The 17,155-nt window shown below is 40.4% G+C and overlaps 2 protein-coding genes across 2 annotated transcripts; both read left to right on the top strand.

Annotated features, from left to right (window-relative positions):
- Positions 1-50: 50 nt before the first annotated feature.
- Positions 51-10,900, top strand: fam221a (family with sequence similarity 221 member A; the record flags this gene model as incomplete). Its single annotated transcript, XM_080485139.1, has 6 exons — positions 51-115; positions 296-469; positions 555-745; positions 858-931; positions 1,049-1,181; positions 10,884-10,900. The coding sequence occupies 6 exons, from the start codon at positions 51-53 to the stop codon at positions 10,898-10,900; spliced, it is 654 nt and encodes a 217-aa protein (XP_080341265.1).
- Positions 10,901-13,868: 2,968 nt separating this feature from the next.
- On the top strand, positions 13,869-15,831 carry npy (neuropeptide Y). The gene is made up of 4 exons (XM_080485478.1): positions 13,869-13,917; positions 14,185-14,372; positions 15,182-15,271; positions 15,374-15,831. The coding sequence occupies exons 2-4, from the start codon at positions 14,185-14,187 to the stop codon at positions 15,393-15,395; spliced, it is 300 nt and encodes a 99-aa protein (XP_080341604.1). The 5' UTR covers positions 13,869-13,917; the 3' UTR covers positions 15,396-15,831.
- Positions 15,832-17,155: the final 1,324 nt, after the last annotated feature.

The following is a 17,155-nucleotide window of genomic DNA, read 5'->3' as shown; positions in this document are numbered from 1 at the left end:
TTGGTGAACAAGGTGAAAACCCTGCAGCTATTACTTTTAGATCTGGGACGATGGAGCCAGTGCCTGTCGATGAATCAGCTTTAAAAGCAGTGGACGATTACTGGGAGTACAGAAGGTTTGTTTTAACTCTAAAATATCTCCGGGATTCCATGAATTAATTGTTTAGTGAGGACCTGATGCAACAACTGTTGTACAATACAGACATAAACAGCATATAATTCCTTTTAAGTCAAGTTATTTAAGTTCATTGTTATCCTGCCAAGAATCTATATTTTCAAGGTGGTTTGTTTTCAAGGATTGTGGGTGATGATGACGGTGGAAAGCTGTTCACTCCAGAGCAATATGAAGAATACAAGAAAAAAGTCCTTCCTCAACGAATGAAAAACAGACTGTATGTAAGCTTTGGTGTTCCAGGGAGTATTGATTGCAAACTCATTGGCCCTGAGACACAGTGCTTCTGTGCACACAGGTAATACATATGCCATCACTCAGGACGTCATATATCATTCTCCCTTCTCACACAGGAAGTGACAGAATAATTTTATATCACTCAGGTACAAGGAGCATAAGACAGACTGGGAAATGATTCCCTTGGAGAGACCCATATCGCTACCATGCCAGGTCAGGGGATGCTGCTGCACTGCCTACCAATATGTTCCTCGTCTTGGACCAAACCCTGTCCGCTGCAGATGTAAACACTTACCTCAGGAGCACAGTGAAGCTGACGGTCACTTCTGCAAAATGTGTGAGTGTGAAATCACAAATTTTTAATCTATTTCACACTCGAGCACCTCACCCAGAGTATAAGTGGAGTTTTCACAAACCTTTATCCTCTTAAATCTTTTTTTTTCTTTTAGGTCATTTCTGTTCTGGGTTCCAGAGTCCCTACACCTGTGGCTGTGGCCAGCCCAGTTCAGCCCACCAGACTCTGGTGAGCTGGGTCAGACAGCAAAAGCAAGCATCTGGAGCAACGTGAACTGATGCCAGATACAGATTTGTGGTTTACATTTGTTTTTACAGTTATCAAGTTGCACTATCTTCTTGGCAGGTTGAGACAAAACAAGAGAGGGAGGCACGCGGTCGGCCTGTAGGCCGGGATGTTCCTTATGCTGCTATGGGAGGGCTGACTGGCTTCAGCTCCTTGCTGGATGGATACCTTGCTTTGGAAGCCAGCAGCTCAGGTAATACATGTGTGGCTATCTGTATGTATGTCTGCTGCATGGCACGATATCAACCCTTCCAGCAGAATTTTCCTGTATTCACATAAATCAGATCATCGTTCTGCAGAACAAGTACAATTCAGGATGGGTTTTCTTTCCAGCTCGGATATGCTTTGATTCATGGAGCCAATGCTTTGGGGATACGGCCTTTGATAGACTCCTGGAGCATATATGGGTGTCTCAGTTTATTTCTCAAGGGAAAGAAATTTCCTTTAAGAAGCATGTGAGGGCAGCAAAGAGCAGTGCAGCGTCTGCAAGGGCTACAGAACAGGGATTAGTGAAGGTCAAAAGTGAACAGTAAACCTTTTTATGATTTACAACCTCAATTCACCACACATTTGTAATGGAGTTGTGCTGACAAAAAAAGATAAATTTCTTCAGTCCTGTCGAGAGTGTGAGCAAGTTCTTTTAAAGCAGGTTTTTGTTTTATCGTATTGGAGCCCCCTCTCACTGAACATAAAACACCAGATTGCCACTCTGATGTCATGGCTGAGATGTGCGTTGCCAGGCAGTGTAAACAAGTATGGCTAAGTAGTAGCATCGTTATTCATTATAAGCTGCCTCTTCTCTCATTGTAGATACCAAAGTGATGAACTAGATAATCATATTTAGTTTATCTGTTTATTTCCCCTGTTGCTATGCCCCCTTAAATTTCCCACATCCTCGATTGGAGGCAAGTCTCAGAATTCAAAAACCGCTGTGCAGAATGTAATGAGGTTGCCACGTTTTGAAGGTTTCCTCAACTTGTGTGAGGGTGAGTGTGATTTAATTCCAATAATGGCACATAAACAATTTATTCCATATTCTAAACCCAGTGTTATTGCTGTGAACTGGCTTTTCTAAAATTTTGTATTTATTCTACAATCACAGAGGAGCACACTTGTAATGTTTGAATGTCACATGCAGCGTGCTTGTTATATCATCGGTTTTTAAGTTGTCGCTCAATATATGGCATTATGCTTTTATTAACAGCAGTTGATGTTTTGGTACATTCATCACAAACTTCAGTTTTACACACAATGACACATACACTGTTTTTCTTTTTATTAAATATAAACTCCTGTTTATATCTTGGTCGTCAGAGTGTTTGGTCACAATTTGGCCCGCATCTAGTAATGAACGTCACAATGATCAAAGTTCTCTACCTTATACCTGTACTCATCATTGTGTATGTATTACCTGTCACCTCTAACTTCGGCTTCATCTCTACTGTATATTCTTAGATGAGGACAGAAATGATGGCTTCCAGCAGCTTCCAGGAGGCCCAGCATCAAGGATCTACCAACCATCTAGTAAAGCATCAAATTCTGCTCTCTGTAAGAGAAAGTTCAACCAACAGTAAATGCATTTCCCATTCAGTCAATCTGTCAGATTGTTTATGATGGTAAATGTGCCACTGGACAATTGTGAAATCTCATTTCCTGATTTATGACCGTTGTTAAAGTACAATTTGTTGTTGCTGTTGTGACACAGGCCCAGTCAACTGTGAACATCAACAACCCTCAACTTATTGATGGAATTAGAGTTTTGAAAATAGGGTGCAGCATTCCGGAGTAAACAGGAATGCAAGATTTTCAAAGAATTCATGAAATTTCAAGAGATTGAAATGATTGCTTCAACGTCAACTGAAAGTACTGCTTGTTGTGGAGATTTGTCTATATCGTAAGTTTGTTGTTGCAAAAGTTACAATGATTTTTTCAGATGTCATATAAATATTCTGAATTATTTGACTCACAAGGTCATTTTCAAGCTCACTTCATCAGAGGCATTCACGGTGATGCCAGTCAATCACAAAATAAACACACTTCTGTTCATTTTTCTAGGAATGTGTCATGTGTCTTTTTTAATTAATGCCCCATAAAATGACCAGTTTTATGAATCTAAGGTGAAGTTTAATGTTTGTTTATTCCTTTCTTTCTGAGATGAAAGCCACCCACTCAACTCAAAATAACATCAGAACCATTGAGCTACGCGTGCAATGACGAGCACAGAGCTTAATTTGGCCATAGATGTACTGTCTCTGATTGATTAATCCCATTCCTCACGGAAGATCAGCAATGATGAGAGTTGATTTAATCCACGCAGTGAATTGAGATTCAAGCAGGTCATGTTTTCTTCCTCGGCGGCCCACTTTCCAACATTTTTAACTGAGGCGCACAAATTAACAAGCATCTAAATGAGGATTTACTCCTACACACACGTTCCCATAGTGAGGATGGAGAGTCAAACTGGATCAACATCCACACTGGTACTGGCCAGTGCATCTGAAGTCACCTGTGTTGTAATTTTCGCATTATCCGAGGCAGCCATGTGTGTGTGAGTGTGAGTGTCAGTGAGCTGAGCAGGTGGTCTTGAGGACAGGAGGTAGAGCTTTGCATGAAGCACGTCATGACTGCACCTGGGTCTCTGCACTCCAGTGTTGAAGAGGGGCCAAGTGGAAGGTGAACTGGAGCTGACACTTTAGCTTCACCGTGTTTCTGCGACGTCGGGGGGTATTGGGTTGCGTCAAGATTAAGTATGCACACAAACATTCACAATGGCAGACCCACTTTAAAATCTGAATCATGCTTTTCCATTTACTACCGGGGGGAGCTCTGACTGCAACAATCAAATATCCTTTTAAAAAAAAAAAAAACATTTGGCGGTTAAGACCTGACACAATTACAATTTAGGATAAACACCTCTCCTGAGCAACCCCATTAAAGAGGCCACAGGTAATTTCCTTTAGCTACTGGTTGGAGGAAATGCCTACTTTCACTCTTGTATCCCCATGGAAACCACACCCAGCTTGACTGACAGATCTGACTCCACAAATCAAGAGGCAAACACACGGAAATAAATTGTCAATTACCGTGCAAGGATACTTAACTCCATCAGTGACAGTCAGGCTTAAGTGGACACAAAGAAAATGTAACATAATTTCCCTACAGGGGGATAAGAGGGAAACATAAGCTTTAGGACACAAAAGACAGCAGACAGGTTCTGAGAAATCAAGTCGCTTTAAGACACTGAGAGTGAAAAGGAGTTTCACACTGAAAACTTCCAAAATCTAAGAACAAAGAAAAACAATCTTACCTACCGGTACATGGATAGGAAATAGTTTTGTCTTCTTTACATTTCTTTTACTTATAAAGCATTGTTTTAAACAATTTGACTTATGTCATTGCATGATTAGTCACATCAATTCTTAACGCTCACACACACACACACTATTGGCAATCCACCATCAATAACAACTGGTTCAGTGTCTACCCCAAAAACACACAAATGAACAGGTGGATATTTGTGAGAGAACTGGCTACCACTGTACCTACTGGGAAACAGCTTAATGTACTTGTGCATTGTGGAACAAGCGAACCTGTGATCCAAGGCTTCCTGGTGGTCCGAGGACTTACAGGGCAGTGGACTGGACCTCACTGGTAACACTAAAAATAGATGTCATGTACATTCTGCATATGTTCAAAGCCAGTATTTGGAACTTAATGAATAATTATTCTAACTACTTTTTGAGCTGGTGGGCCCCAAACCAGAGTGAGAATATGAGTTGATACCCTCTGGAATTCCGGATTCTCTTCTTCATATACTGAATTTGTTTTATAAATGTAATACAAGGCTAATGCCAAAGCTTGTAGTCGGTGATCTGTAGTTTTCATATAGTTACATTAAAATGATTAACTCTGAAAACTACCTGCATTAACAGAAACATGGTATTGTAGGCATCGGATTACTGTACGATTGTAGTACTACTGAAAGCAACGCACATGGAAGAACAGAATTTATTTCTTGATATGCTTTCAATGAGACTGAGGTATTTTAAAGAGGAGATGCTGTTGCATACGTATCATATTAATTCTATTCAACAACAAAGCTTTTAATCCATTATCAAGTATTTTCTTTTAATTATCAAGACAATGTACCAGTTTTCTAGACAGGGCAAATTCGACTCGAGCAAAATCCAGCTTGTTCCGTTCCTCAGAAGAACAAAAAAACCCACGACATCCCTCCAATACGAGAGCACAAAGCTTTGTGTGAATTTGACACGTTGAACGTGTGTGTGTGTGTGTGTGTGTGTGTGTGTGTGTGTGTGTGTGTGTGTGTGTGTGTGTGTGTGTGTGTGTGTGTGTGTGTGTGTGTGTGTGTGTGTGTGTGTGTGTGTGTGTGTGTGTGTGTGTGGGAAACAGTGCAGAGACTTTACAGAAGCTGTGTCAGGCCCTTCTTGAGTTGTCGGAGTCACGGCACTGAGGAGGATGAAGAGAGAATAATTAGAAATGGGCTTAGTGCTGCGATGAAAAGAGAATAAAAAGTCATTATGTTGCCAGGTTAACAAAATATTGTTTGACTGGCAAAATGGTGTTTGAACACATTCGGCTCCACCCCTACTCAAACATGTGCACACTTTATGTGGCACATACGGCCAGAAACAAACAATGTGCTGTATTTATGGTCGAGAAGGTGGTTCTAATACTGCCTTAGCTTGGACAGAGATGATACCACTTAGCAATAAGTCAACAATAAAGGGGGGAAGTGCTTAAATTGCTCAATGATCCGTCCAAGTCAAGTCAAGTCAAGTCAAAGTTTTCATAATCAATTGGAATCATGTTCCCCTGTACAATGAAATTCTTCCTTTCATTACTTCCATTACACCAAATCCATTTGCATTGTGGGCTACAATTAAATCCTCAAATCATTAAATATTAAAAGTCTAAAAATCTAGAAATGTGTTTAATATTCCTGTTTATAGTAAGGATTTATATCTCTTTCCTATTTAGCGGTATTATAAAGAAGCGGTATAACTACTAGCAACAGGAAAAGTTTGGCGATTTGGACAAAAGGTTCCGACTCTAAAACTAAACTAAACCATTTCTTACCCATATTTCTGATGGTGTTCAGTAAAGTGAGTTTAGCATTAAATTTGATCTTGTGCTACTGTTTTAGTGAAAGTATGCAACAAGTCCGCGAGTATTGCTTTAAGCCCCAGATTACAGTGGGACTTCACCTGCGTTTTCAACAGCTTCCGGCTGAACTCACAGTTGAAAAAGAAATCCTGGTTTTGTCGTTCCCTCTTCATTTGGCAGCCCCTCTCTCTATCGTCAAAAACAGATATTCATAAAGCTCGGGGACTTTGCGTGAGTTGCCCCTGGTGAAGTTGCATCTACCTCCACTGACCGGGTGTGTTAACACAACACTACTGCAAGTCAGCCTCCATTCAAAGTCAGAGACATCTTAATGAAACATCCAAGATTAGATTAGACATACTGAACCTTAGTGTCGAAACCCAGACACATTTACAATGTGTAGAAGAGACGAATCAGTCTGCTCATTCAATTTTCAAAAGTAATGAAAGAAAATATCATTGTTTTCTTCACAAGACTTAGTACTTTGCTTCATTACATTAAGGTGACAGAGAGCTGCAGACAATCCTGGCTCACCCTGGTGAGGTACCAGTTCACCACAGGACCAATTCCAATCCAAAGACAATCATCCACACACACATACTATATTTATCGGCACAATTTAACCTTATGAGCATGCCATGAGGATTGCGAGAGGACATCATGGGAGGCAATATGAACTAGAAACTCCTCTCAGCTTGAACTCAAACCGGGGTCTCGCAGCACTTCACATCCCACTAAGATTATACAACAAAACTTTAAGCCCATTATAGCTCTCTATTCACAATATTATTCTTGTTATAGAAATGTTGAGTGTTGCGTACTGCTCTCCTGGAAGTGTTGTGTGTACAGCCATTCATACATTATGCATCCTCCTACCTTCCTCCTGAATAACGGCATTAAATGAGGAAATGACTTTAATTTGCAAGATAAGCATTTGTACTCAGTAGATAGCTGATTGACAGTGACTGTGAATAACTTCTGTCATGACTGTAACACGCTCTTCAGAAATATTGGCACTTTCAGATGCTTTATGAGGCATTAGTTTGACTGCTTGAATCATATATCCACCCATTATTGGGCTTCTCGTGCTGCATCCAGCATAGAGTCTAAAAGGTTGGTAATGTCTTTAACCTGGCTATGCCTTCAGTTATTCAATTTACTCTTCAGAACTAGGGCATGCTAAACGGCTGGGGAAGGGCTTTCAAGAGGATATGTGGCCCACATAATGTTAAATAAAAAGACTGACTTGGGCTTAGTGACATCCTTGAATGTTTAGTTTTTTGTTTTTTTTTTGTTAAAAAGTTAAATAACATTCTATTGCAATGTTTGCCTCTAAATTCAAACATAAAACAGAGACCTAAAATGTGTTTCGTCTGACTTCACAACAAACGTATCAATGAGACATCAGGACCCCCGTCATCTTAAACTGCTCACAACAGTCACACCTTTCATCATGTTCCTTAATATTGAGGCTCAGGACTCTGACCTGCACACCTGAGCCGGACTAACCTGTCATGGCTCTGCGAGGCGACCTTTTGCACGTCTGTCAATCAAAAGACTTTATATGATGTTTCCCCCGATGTGACACGGGCGCTGTTTTCACCCCAGAAACAGATGAGACACGATGACAAACACAGATCAGAACAGACAGTAAGGAACACTGAGAGAAGAGGTAGATACAGGGGGAATTAAAAGGCTGAGACTGGATGGTGTGACTCCTACAGTAAATAGAGTAATGGAAGAACAAATGAGAAAGACACAAAGGACATTAACTCCTTTTTTTTTTTCCGTTGAAGAGTTGTCATTATTGTACTTAGTGTGACTGAAAGTGAAGAAAAGCTTTGAAATGTTGTGTGCTGCAGTAATTGCCGGCAGAGGCTGTCAGTTGATGTCAAAACTAAAACAAAGTCGAACAATTCAGGGAAGATGCTTCTTTGAAGTGTGGCTTTTGCTATTGTCTCAGAGAAGATGTCAAAAAAAGATGCTTCTTGCTTTAAAACATTTTTTTTTTTCATTTGAATTCTGTTTTGCTTGCTTTAAATCAATTGAAACACAATATTAGCACAAACAGAAATAACGTTTGATTTCCTCAAATGTGATAATTTTACGGTTCAGGTGAATGTTGGATAAAATCCTCTTTGGAGGTCTTAACCCTTCATGTTGAGGTTGCAGCACACGGAGCCCAAACGGGGGCTGCCGTTGCTCCATCCGAGTAATAGTAGTGCTTACTTACCGCCAGCATGAGATTGTCACCTAAACACAATAGTGTAGTCAAAAGCAGCAATTTACACGTCAGGGTTGTGTGTAAAAATGGTGTAATGGCAATAGAAAGCACAAAGCTGCGAGAGACTCTGCGTCTTCTTCTCCACATTCGTCTTCCCATGCAGTCCCTCAGCTTCACTGCCTGATGGAGAAGACACACACACACACACACACACACACACACACACACACACACACACACACACACACACACACACACACACACACACACACACACACACACACACACACACACACACACACACACACACACAGCCTCCTGCTTGTCAGTATTTCCTCTTGCACTTGTGCTCACTGTAGATGTGAAGAGTGTGATTCACAGCAGGAGAAAATTACAGGCCTTTTCATCATTACAAAATCTTGCGACCGCACTTATTGTGGAAACCAGGAGGCTGATGAGAGGAGGAGAAAACAAATTTGCATTTAAACAGATCCTCCGCTGAAAGACCCGACCTCCGCAGAGCTGACTTCTCATCATACAAATCTGTGTGGCATTCACCTAAAAAGTACTGTATATTTTTTAGTGTTTTATTTATTTATTTATTTTATGTAATTTGATTTGTCTAACCAGTGTAACAACTACTGAGAAGAATACTGAATCGCTGCACCATATTTCCATTATTCACCCTTTGCCATGTCGGCGAGCAAGTCATGAATCCCAACCCTCCTTCTCTCCTCTCTGATACACAGATCTGAAAGATTTCCACCAAAATGTGACTTGCTTGTCAGACAAGTTTTAATTATGGAATGTCCTTTAAATATTTTATGAATAGGATAAATCCCGAGACTGATACTGTCACAAGCACCGACTACTTTACTGTGTGTGTGTCGCAGTATCTTACCTGAGATTAAACTTTGAAGCAAATCAGGGTTTTATGGAAAGTATGTCTTAACTGAGCGTTATTGTTGCTGTTTTTATATTTTATCATCCAGTAAACACACACTAAATTGACAAGGATAGTTGTGTAGAATTAACAAATCCCGTGTGTTTGATATGCTCAATTGTCAATAATTCATGGCTTCAATGAAACTGAAATTGGGCTCATATGTCTCATTAATTATTGTTTTTTCCCACTTTGTCTTAGCAGTAGTGTAGCGGTTAGCACTCTCGCCTCATAGCATCGACATCCCCAGCTCGTGGGCCTTTCTATACAGAGTTTGCATGTTTTTCCTGCGCATGCATAGATTTACTCCAATCCCTGATGTTCAGGAAACATGTCCAGGGGTGTACAGTGCCTTTACCATCTGTCACATGGGATTGGCCCCACAACCATCAATTGAATAAAGCAGTATAGACGATAAATGTATGGACGCATCTTGTTTTAGAAAAATCAGCTGTCGCATGTTCTCATAATTCTAGTTCCAGGAAATGAGTCTGTGATTGACTTACTAGCCTTTTTGTCAATATTTTAGTCAGCTGGTAGGAAATGTGCATCAGTGCTCACGCTTTACTTTTTGCCCCGCTTTCTGAATGCCTGAGCTGCTTGACTGTAGCTCCAGGTCTACGACAGCATTTTGATGACTCACCGCTGCTAAAGAAGAGCTGGGGGGATAAAAAAACCAAACATTTTGAAGTCGTCTCACATGCAGATGCACATAAACACATTAACAGAGTATCAATATTTATTTGAGGCTCTGCCAACTCTCTGTGTCACTGTCGAGGTGAGGTTAAAGATCGTGGTTAGTAATTGTTCCTTATCTTTAGCGATACTGTAGTGGAGCAGCTTCTATCAGTCAACGGCAGGTCTTCTAGTGTTTAATCTCCTGACTTCTTCTTCATTAACCAGGTTTTTAGTAGTTGCATATTGGTTTGTAGTCTATCTAATGTGTTCCTCTTCTCGTCCTATCTGTTGTGTGTCATTCTAATATTCCTGTATCCATCCATCTTCTATACATGCTCTACTAGGGGGTGATGGGGAAAGTCCTGACCATGGAGAGTAGACCCTTGGAAATTGAAGTTCTGAAACCGTCTGAAATATTCTATCAAAATCTGTGAAGTTAGAAGTCCTGTTTAAATACCTGCCCTGTGTCTCAGTGAAGTCCAGTTCCTTTCAGTCTGTCAAAATCAGGGGTGTCAAACATACAAGTGCAAAAAAATGCAAAGAAAATTTGACCTCAAATTTTTCTACGTTTCAAAAAGGGAAAAGTTGAGTAATTTCTCACAATTGTATGTGCAAAATTAGCTGCAATCAAATTGAACAGACATTGTATTTTTACATTCCAATCGCAATTTGGAAGCAACATTAAAAATAAGCATTATGCTGATGATTTGTTTTTTCTTGGTGATTTGCAACTTTTTGAACGTTTTATCAAAGATTACAAACAGAATTTTCATTTACGTGTATTTTTAGCTCTAAAACAAAAGGAAAGCGATCAGATTTATAGTTGTTCATAGATGGTTATGGCGTCACTTTACTGGCCCAGACCATTAGTGATCAGTGACCTGTATGTGGCCCCTGAACTTGTCCTGTCTGTGTGATTGCAGGTCCCTGTGCAGTTTAAACTCTTGGTGGGGTTTAGTTGTGCATCGTTTACTTGTACCCTTGTTATAGGTGTCGCACCTCCTGTCGTTTGCTCTCCGTGCTGATCAGCTGCCTTCCCCTGATGTGCACACCTGAGTCTTGTCTCGCTCCCCACCTTGAAGCTCACTTATTTTCATGATGCACAATCTTTGTCCATTTGTGGTTTTGAGTGAAACATTGGACAACTATTGCGTGCATTGCTAGGAAGTTTGGTGTTTGACACTTTAATTGTACTGTGTCTATTTAGCCAGTCCCTTTTAATCGCCTAACTACAGCAAGTCGACGTCGCTTTCCGATCCTTTGACGTCGGCTCTTCCTATCATTGTCAAGCAGAATTCACCAAGCGTCGGATTGTTCCCCCACTCTAATAGAGCTGAGATTAGACTGTCGTGAGACATGTTAGTGTCCCCCTACCGATGATGTGTTGTTGCAATAGTAAACCTCACACGTTATACTCCATCAGTTTTTACACCGGATGCCCTGGAATTCAAACATGGTTGCTCTCACTCAAAAGGAATCTCACTAAATAACTTTAAAGACAATAGAGTGTCTCTCCAGCCTGAAGTTGACCTGAATCTATCAATAATTAGTGTCAGAAACAGAGAAGATGAACATGTAATGCCTGCTAGTTAGCAGAGTGAGATTTGAGCATCTCTTAAAGTGACAAAACAAAGTTTCTTGTTTTGCCTGAACACCTGTTGTTTTGTATGTATATCATTTCTATATTAACTTTTCTGTTTTGAGGATTGTTGAGTGGTTCATTCAGAAGATTAGCATTTGATCAACTCTTTTGACGCCACCTGTTTTCTAAAAGGCAAAAACTGAAGTTTGTTCCTAAAATGGCGCCGATTCAACTGATTTCCACACTGAACCAAACCCTCACTGACCTCTCAGCTGCAGCATGTGCTTCACACATCTGCTCCAGTCACTTGTCTGACACATAGGTGCAAGCTTTTTGCTTAAAAATGACATAACGCCGACTGAAGTGAGTCTTTAAGTGAGCGTGTAAGAAGACGAAAAGTTCTGATTCCTGCTTGAGTTCCTGATGATTCCCCCCTCCTTGCAATCCACGTCTTCGCTCCTGCATTTCATTCCTCATCTCCATCTTAACATCCTGTGTCATTCAAAAAAAGCTCTTAACGCATCCTCTGCACAACTTAAAAAAGCAACACGGCTGAAGAATCCTGATTTTGACAGATTATATGGCTGCGAGATCACACACAAAAGGATTGTGAATGGGAGGTAAATGAAGCACTTGGTGGTACAGATTCATCTGAAGTGCTATTTGGGTTTTCTTATTAAGAGGGTTTCTTGGCTGACGTATCCTGATCTTCACATTAAGGCCTTTTGTTCAAGTTAAGAGCCACAGTCTCTCTCTCCATCAGATGGAATAAACTGCAAAAATGAAATTATGGGACTGATTCAGTCAGACAGCTTTCATTTACATGTGATCTTGTTTTATTCTGGATCACCCGAGGCGCCATCACAGGAGTTTCTTTTGGTCTATAGCAGTTTCATTTGAAGTTCTCCCACAGTGTTGCATTAATACCATTCTTTTGTGACTTCAGATGGGATTATTGATGTCGCTATGCGGAAGAATCACTACTTGATTTCGGAAGAATTTATTACCGTCACAGAGGAGATGCCATAAACACCAAAACATGCTCAGAGCTCGTGTGTGTCAATCTGTGTGTGCACGCGTGTGTGTGTGAACTTTTGTGTGTTATGTACACACTACATTTGGTATACAATGGAGTATGATTTACTACTCTAATTTCATTCAGTCATATTTCCACAATGATATTACGGATCAGATGAGTCTTCATTGAGAATTTCTCTCTTCTCTTCCCTTAACCAACAAAGCTCTCAGCAACCAGACATCATCATAAATTGAAGGGCCTTTAGTACCTTATTGTCTTTGAATCCTTATTGGAGATTTCTGAAATTTCTAGAAGTAGGACGGGAGGCATCTGTCTTGGATGAACCAGCTCACGGTTTCAAATAACGAGTCTAATGCAGCCTCTAATTTCAACATCCGGTTTAAAACTTTACTATTTGATAAGACCTATGATTCAGTCTGGCTCCGGTCAGCGTATACTCTTTTATCCAGCTCTTGGTGTTGACTTCTGGTGAACCAACTTCAATACACAGAGCTTCTTTCCTCTTCTCTCCCCATATCTTCATATGTCAAAGACATTACGAATTTCTAGTCTTTGTTTACTCCTTTCTCACCACTGTCTCTATACAAACTTTCCTTCCCCGATCTCTGTCTGTGGAGCTGAAAGTGGATTTCATCTGCAGGTCTGACAGCCATCAGTCGACAGCACTTTGATCAGATCAGGTGTCCACTTGTTTGTTTACTTCTGGTTCTCTTCCTGTCTATTAACCTGTCAGAGCAGATGGTTGTCACCTGTGTCTGATTTTGTCCTTCCTGTTAAAATTGAGTTTTTCCTTCCCCAGCCACATAATCTTAACATAAGAAAATGTTTGGACTATTATCGATTGTTCCTAATAAAGTCAAATAAAATGGAAAGTGCCAAGACATAATAGTCATTTTACTATACAAATACGACTCAATCTGAAAGCTGTTATGCAGTTTTCTTTTTGTGTTTCTGTGTGAATAAGACTTTTATTATCAGATATGACCTAAAATCCAAGTCTAACAACAGGATTTTGAGGAACGACCTCAAATATCTCTTTCTCTCATTGGACACAAAGCTTATTTACTCAATTTTACTTTAAAATGTCATAAATTAATTGAAACAGTTGGAATAAATAACAAGAACAGGGCCACCAACATCCTAATGACAGCATCAGCAGTGACGTTCGTAAATGAAAAAAAGGCGAAAAACCTGAGCTCAACTGAGGCGCGTCTCTGACGCGTTTTTGTGCAGCGCGTCTCGTGCGCACGGATATAAACCCAAGCGCGCGCCCCCGGAGGAGCAGAAGACACGGAACAAGACAGCGCGCAAAACTCAATCCAACCCTCCGCAAAATGTACGTACTTTTATATTTGCTTTACCAAAACCTGAATGTAAAGTTGTTGTTGTTTTTTTTAAAGTCTTTAAAAAATATTTTGACGCTTATGCATCTTTATTTGCAGATTTAAAATATATATGTATTATTACTGGGTGTTTTTTTTTTTTTTTTTTTTTAAATAATAAAGTATGTCAACAAATGAATTCCGAGCGCAACAGTAGGTTATCTGGAACAGCTGTGCAGTAAAGAGCCGGTGGTTCATACTTTCCTGCTTTTCCCTGCCAGATGCATCCTAACTATGTCAGCTGGCTGGGGACTGTGGGCTTCCTGCTGTGGGCGCTGCTCTGCCTGGGCGCCTGGACGGAGGCTTACCCGGTGAAACCCGAGAACCCCGGAGAGGACGCCCCGGCGGAGGACCTGGCCAAGTACTACTCAGCTCTGAGACACTACATCAACCTCATCACAAGACAGAGGTAGGAGACTCATCAAAGAACATAGAATATGGTGAAGGTTTGTGTTTTGGGAAACAATAGAACACAGCTACAAATTATTTCAATCAGTTCCCAATCAGGTGAGGTAGAATTTCACCACGTTTTGGGGTTTTTTCAAGATCCCAGCTTCAACAGATAAATGACTAAATTAAATGTGTGACAATATTTATATAGGCCAATACATGTGAGTAACATAAATCTTCTCTTTCTCCTTCAACCTTAAACTAGACAGCCGTATAAAAATGTTCCTTCAACTGCAACAGGCTTTGATTTGGAAGCAATAAAATATACTGCTTGGTATCTATTGGGATTTTGCTGGTTGGAGCTGTCATACTGAGTTGCAGAATATTTGCTCTCACTTGTTACAGAGCAGACTGACTGTTCACCATCCGTAAAAAGGAAAAACAAACATCTCGAAGAGAAATGACTGACACGGCCAGCATGCCATGTCAAGGCAGCCACAGTCTTCAGCTTTTCTGTGAATGTCAGAGGTTTTGATGGCTCTGCAGGCGCTCAGCCGCCCAAAGAGAAAAGCACGCCGGCATTGCTTATCATATGATGCACAGAGAGGGGAGTATATGATCACCTGTGATGTGACTCCTGCCTGAGCGTGCTGGGTTTGGATCAGACTTTACATTATGTCAGGAAAAAGTTGTTCGCTTCAATGTGTTGATTTCACCTGAGGTCTCTTCTTGTTTTTTTCATGAAGTTTTAAGTCTTTTCATGTGAAGAGAAACAGCAATCATTCATGATATTCCTCATCATCGCTGTCACGTCTTTGTGTGTCTCAGGTATGGGAAGAGGTCCAGTCCTGAGATTCTGGACACGCTGGTCTCAGAGCTGCTGTTAAGGGAAAGCACAGACACCCTTCCACAGTCAAGGTATGTGTGTGTGTGTGTGTGTGTGTGTATGTGTGTGTCTGATGATGAGTTTAAGGACTATCGCAGGGCGCTGACCTTGACCTTTGCCTCTCTTTACTCCAGATACGATCCGTCTTTGTGGTGATGCTGTCCCCAGTGTCGGCCCTCGTCCACTGCTGATACTTCGGCTTCCACTTCTGTCACATCATACCGTCTCACGACAATGACCACCTTGCCTCTGCCCCCTTTCACCTCAATGAGCTGCCACCCATCTATCACCCAAAGCCCTTCGCCATCAGCTACAGTCAGCACTCCTCATAGCAGGCTATGTGCCATGAAATTGTAAATAGTTTACTCAGAGTCACCACCTGTGAAACATAACAGTTAAGTGGAAGAGGGGCATGTTTGTTTGTATTTTGTCCTATTAAAGATTGACGGTTTGAACGAATGCATTTCATGGCATCTGTTTGACAATCTAAACACTCTTTTTTCCTTTTTCTTTAAATGAGTTGTTCCCAAAATCAAAATGAGCATTTTTCGGTCAATTTTGAAGAATTAAAAAAAAAAGTTGCATTGATCCTGAATGATTTGGGGATTAATGATTTTTTATTTCATCGGGTTTGAGCTCGCTGAGCTACTCTTATCAGCCAAAAAACTTTGAACTGAGCAGCTGTTGCAGCGGGTTATACTACAAGCGAGCAGAAAGCTCCTTTCAGAAGACACTAAAACACGAATGGCTCCATAAAAGCCCCATAAAGCCAAAAGACGTCGATCAATCTTGAATCTGCCAATTGTGCAGCTAATGGCGCTCTCTTGTGGCCACATGGATAAGTACCTGCTCTGGAATAAATGAAGGGAGAAATTATATTTCCAGGAGCATTAGTGCAATTATACAAATGGTTAGGTACTGCAACCAGTCAAGCGGTAAGAGGCAGCAGTCTCAGAGTCTGCAGGAAACTGGATACTCTCATCTAACAAGAGAAGCTGGTGAGTAATGCAGCGCTCCAACATGGCAATACAAATGGAAAGCAAGTTTAGAAAGTGTTAGTCACACGTTGTACATGTGGTCGACTCTGAACCACACCTCAAATTCATTTTGTAAGTCTTGTTCTCAGTGTGAATGGAGCGAAACATTAACAAAGAGTCGTCGCAGACTTTGCTGGCTGCTATTAAATGGTTGATATATATATATATATATATATATATATATATATATATATATATATATATATATATATATATATATATATATATATATATATATATATAAGGGTGGCACTGCTGAGAGAATTCGGGAAATGTATGTTCTATTTCAAAGGATCTCTCAGAAAAAACATGAAGCTATGAAAGCTGATCTTTCGTCGGTGGATGATTGACCACTAGTATCAAAGTAGCCTATTGATGGTTATTCAATAAAGATACCTCATGTTAGAAATATGTCATTTTGGTCCGTAACCCTACATGAAGCTAAACTATTCCTTTACACCACTGCAAGGCTTTCAAGAATATATATCACGTTGTGAACATATTAAAGTTTTTGATATTTATTTGGATCCCCACTATAGTACAATGTCTGTGTTATTCTCACTGGGGTCATTATGTCACTATTTTACATATCTTATCACATAAGACATTATATCATATAAAGCCACAAAAAACACAAAGCGAAATGAACATATGTGAACGCAGTATGAGCTCAGAATGCAGACAGGGCAGCTCATCAAAAATGAATTTGACCACACAAAACACTCAGATCTATAGAGATATACAGCAACAATCCATCGCCATCCATAGCAAATCACATTGTATTTAACCTTCTTCCGAGAGGTATTTCAAACATTCATTTAGTAAAATCTATGAGAAAAATACAACTCGCTCTCACCCATGTTACAAATTGTACCACAC

This window comes from Lipophrys pholis, assembly GCF_963383615.2.
Source record: "Lipophrys pholis genome assembly, chromosome: 17".
Lineage (NCBI taxonomy): Eukaryota > Metazoa > Chordata > Actinopteri > Blenniiformes > Blenniidae > Lipophrys > Lipophrys pholis.
The sequence above is the reverse complement of the archived record's forward strand: the minus strand, read 5'-3'. Positions and strand labels throughout refer to the sequence as shown.

Bases quoted from the DNA above. Each gene is read 5' to 3' on its own strand.
- npy (XM_080485478.1), top strand. From the start codon at position 14,185: ATGCATCCTAACTATGTCAGCTGGCTGGGGACTGTGGGCTTCCTGCTG. The intron at 14,373-15,181 runs GTAGGAGACTCA...TGTGTGTCTCAG, and splicing joins AACCTCATCACAAGACAGAG to GTATGGGAAGAGGTCCAGTC. The intron at 15,272-15,373 runs GTATGTGTGTGT...TCTTTACTCCAG, and splicing joins GACACCCTTCCACAGTCAAG to ATACGATCCGTCTTTGTGGT.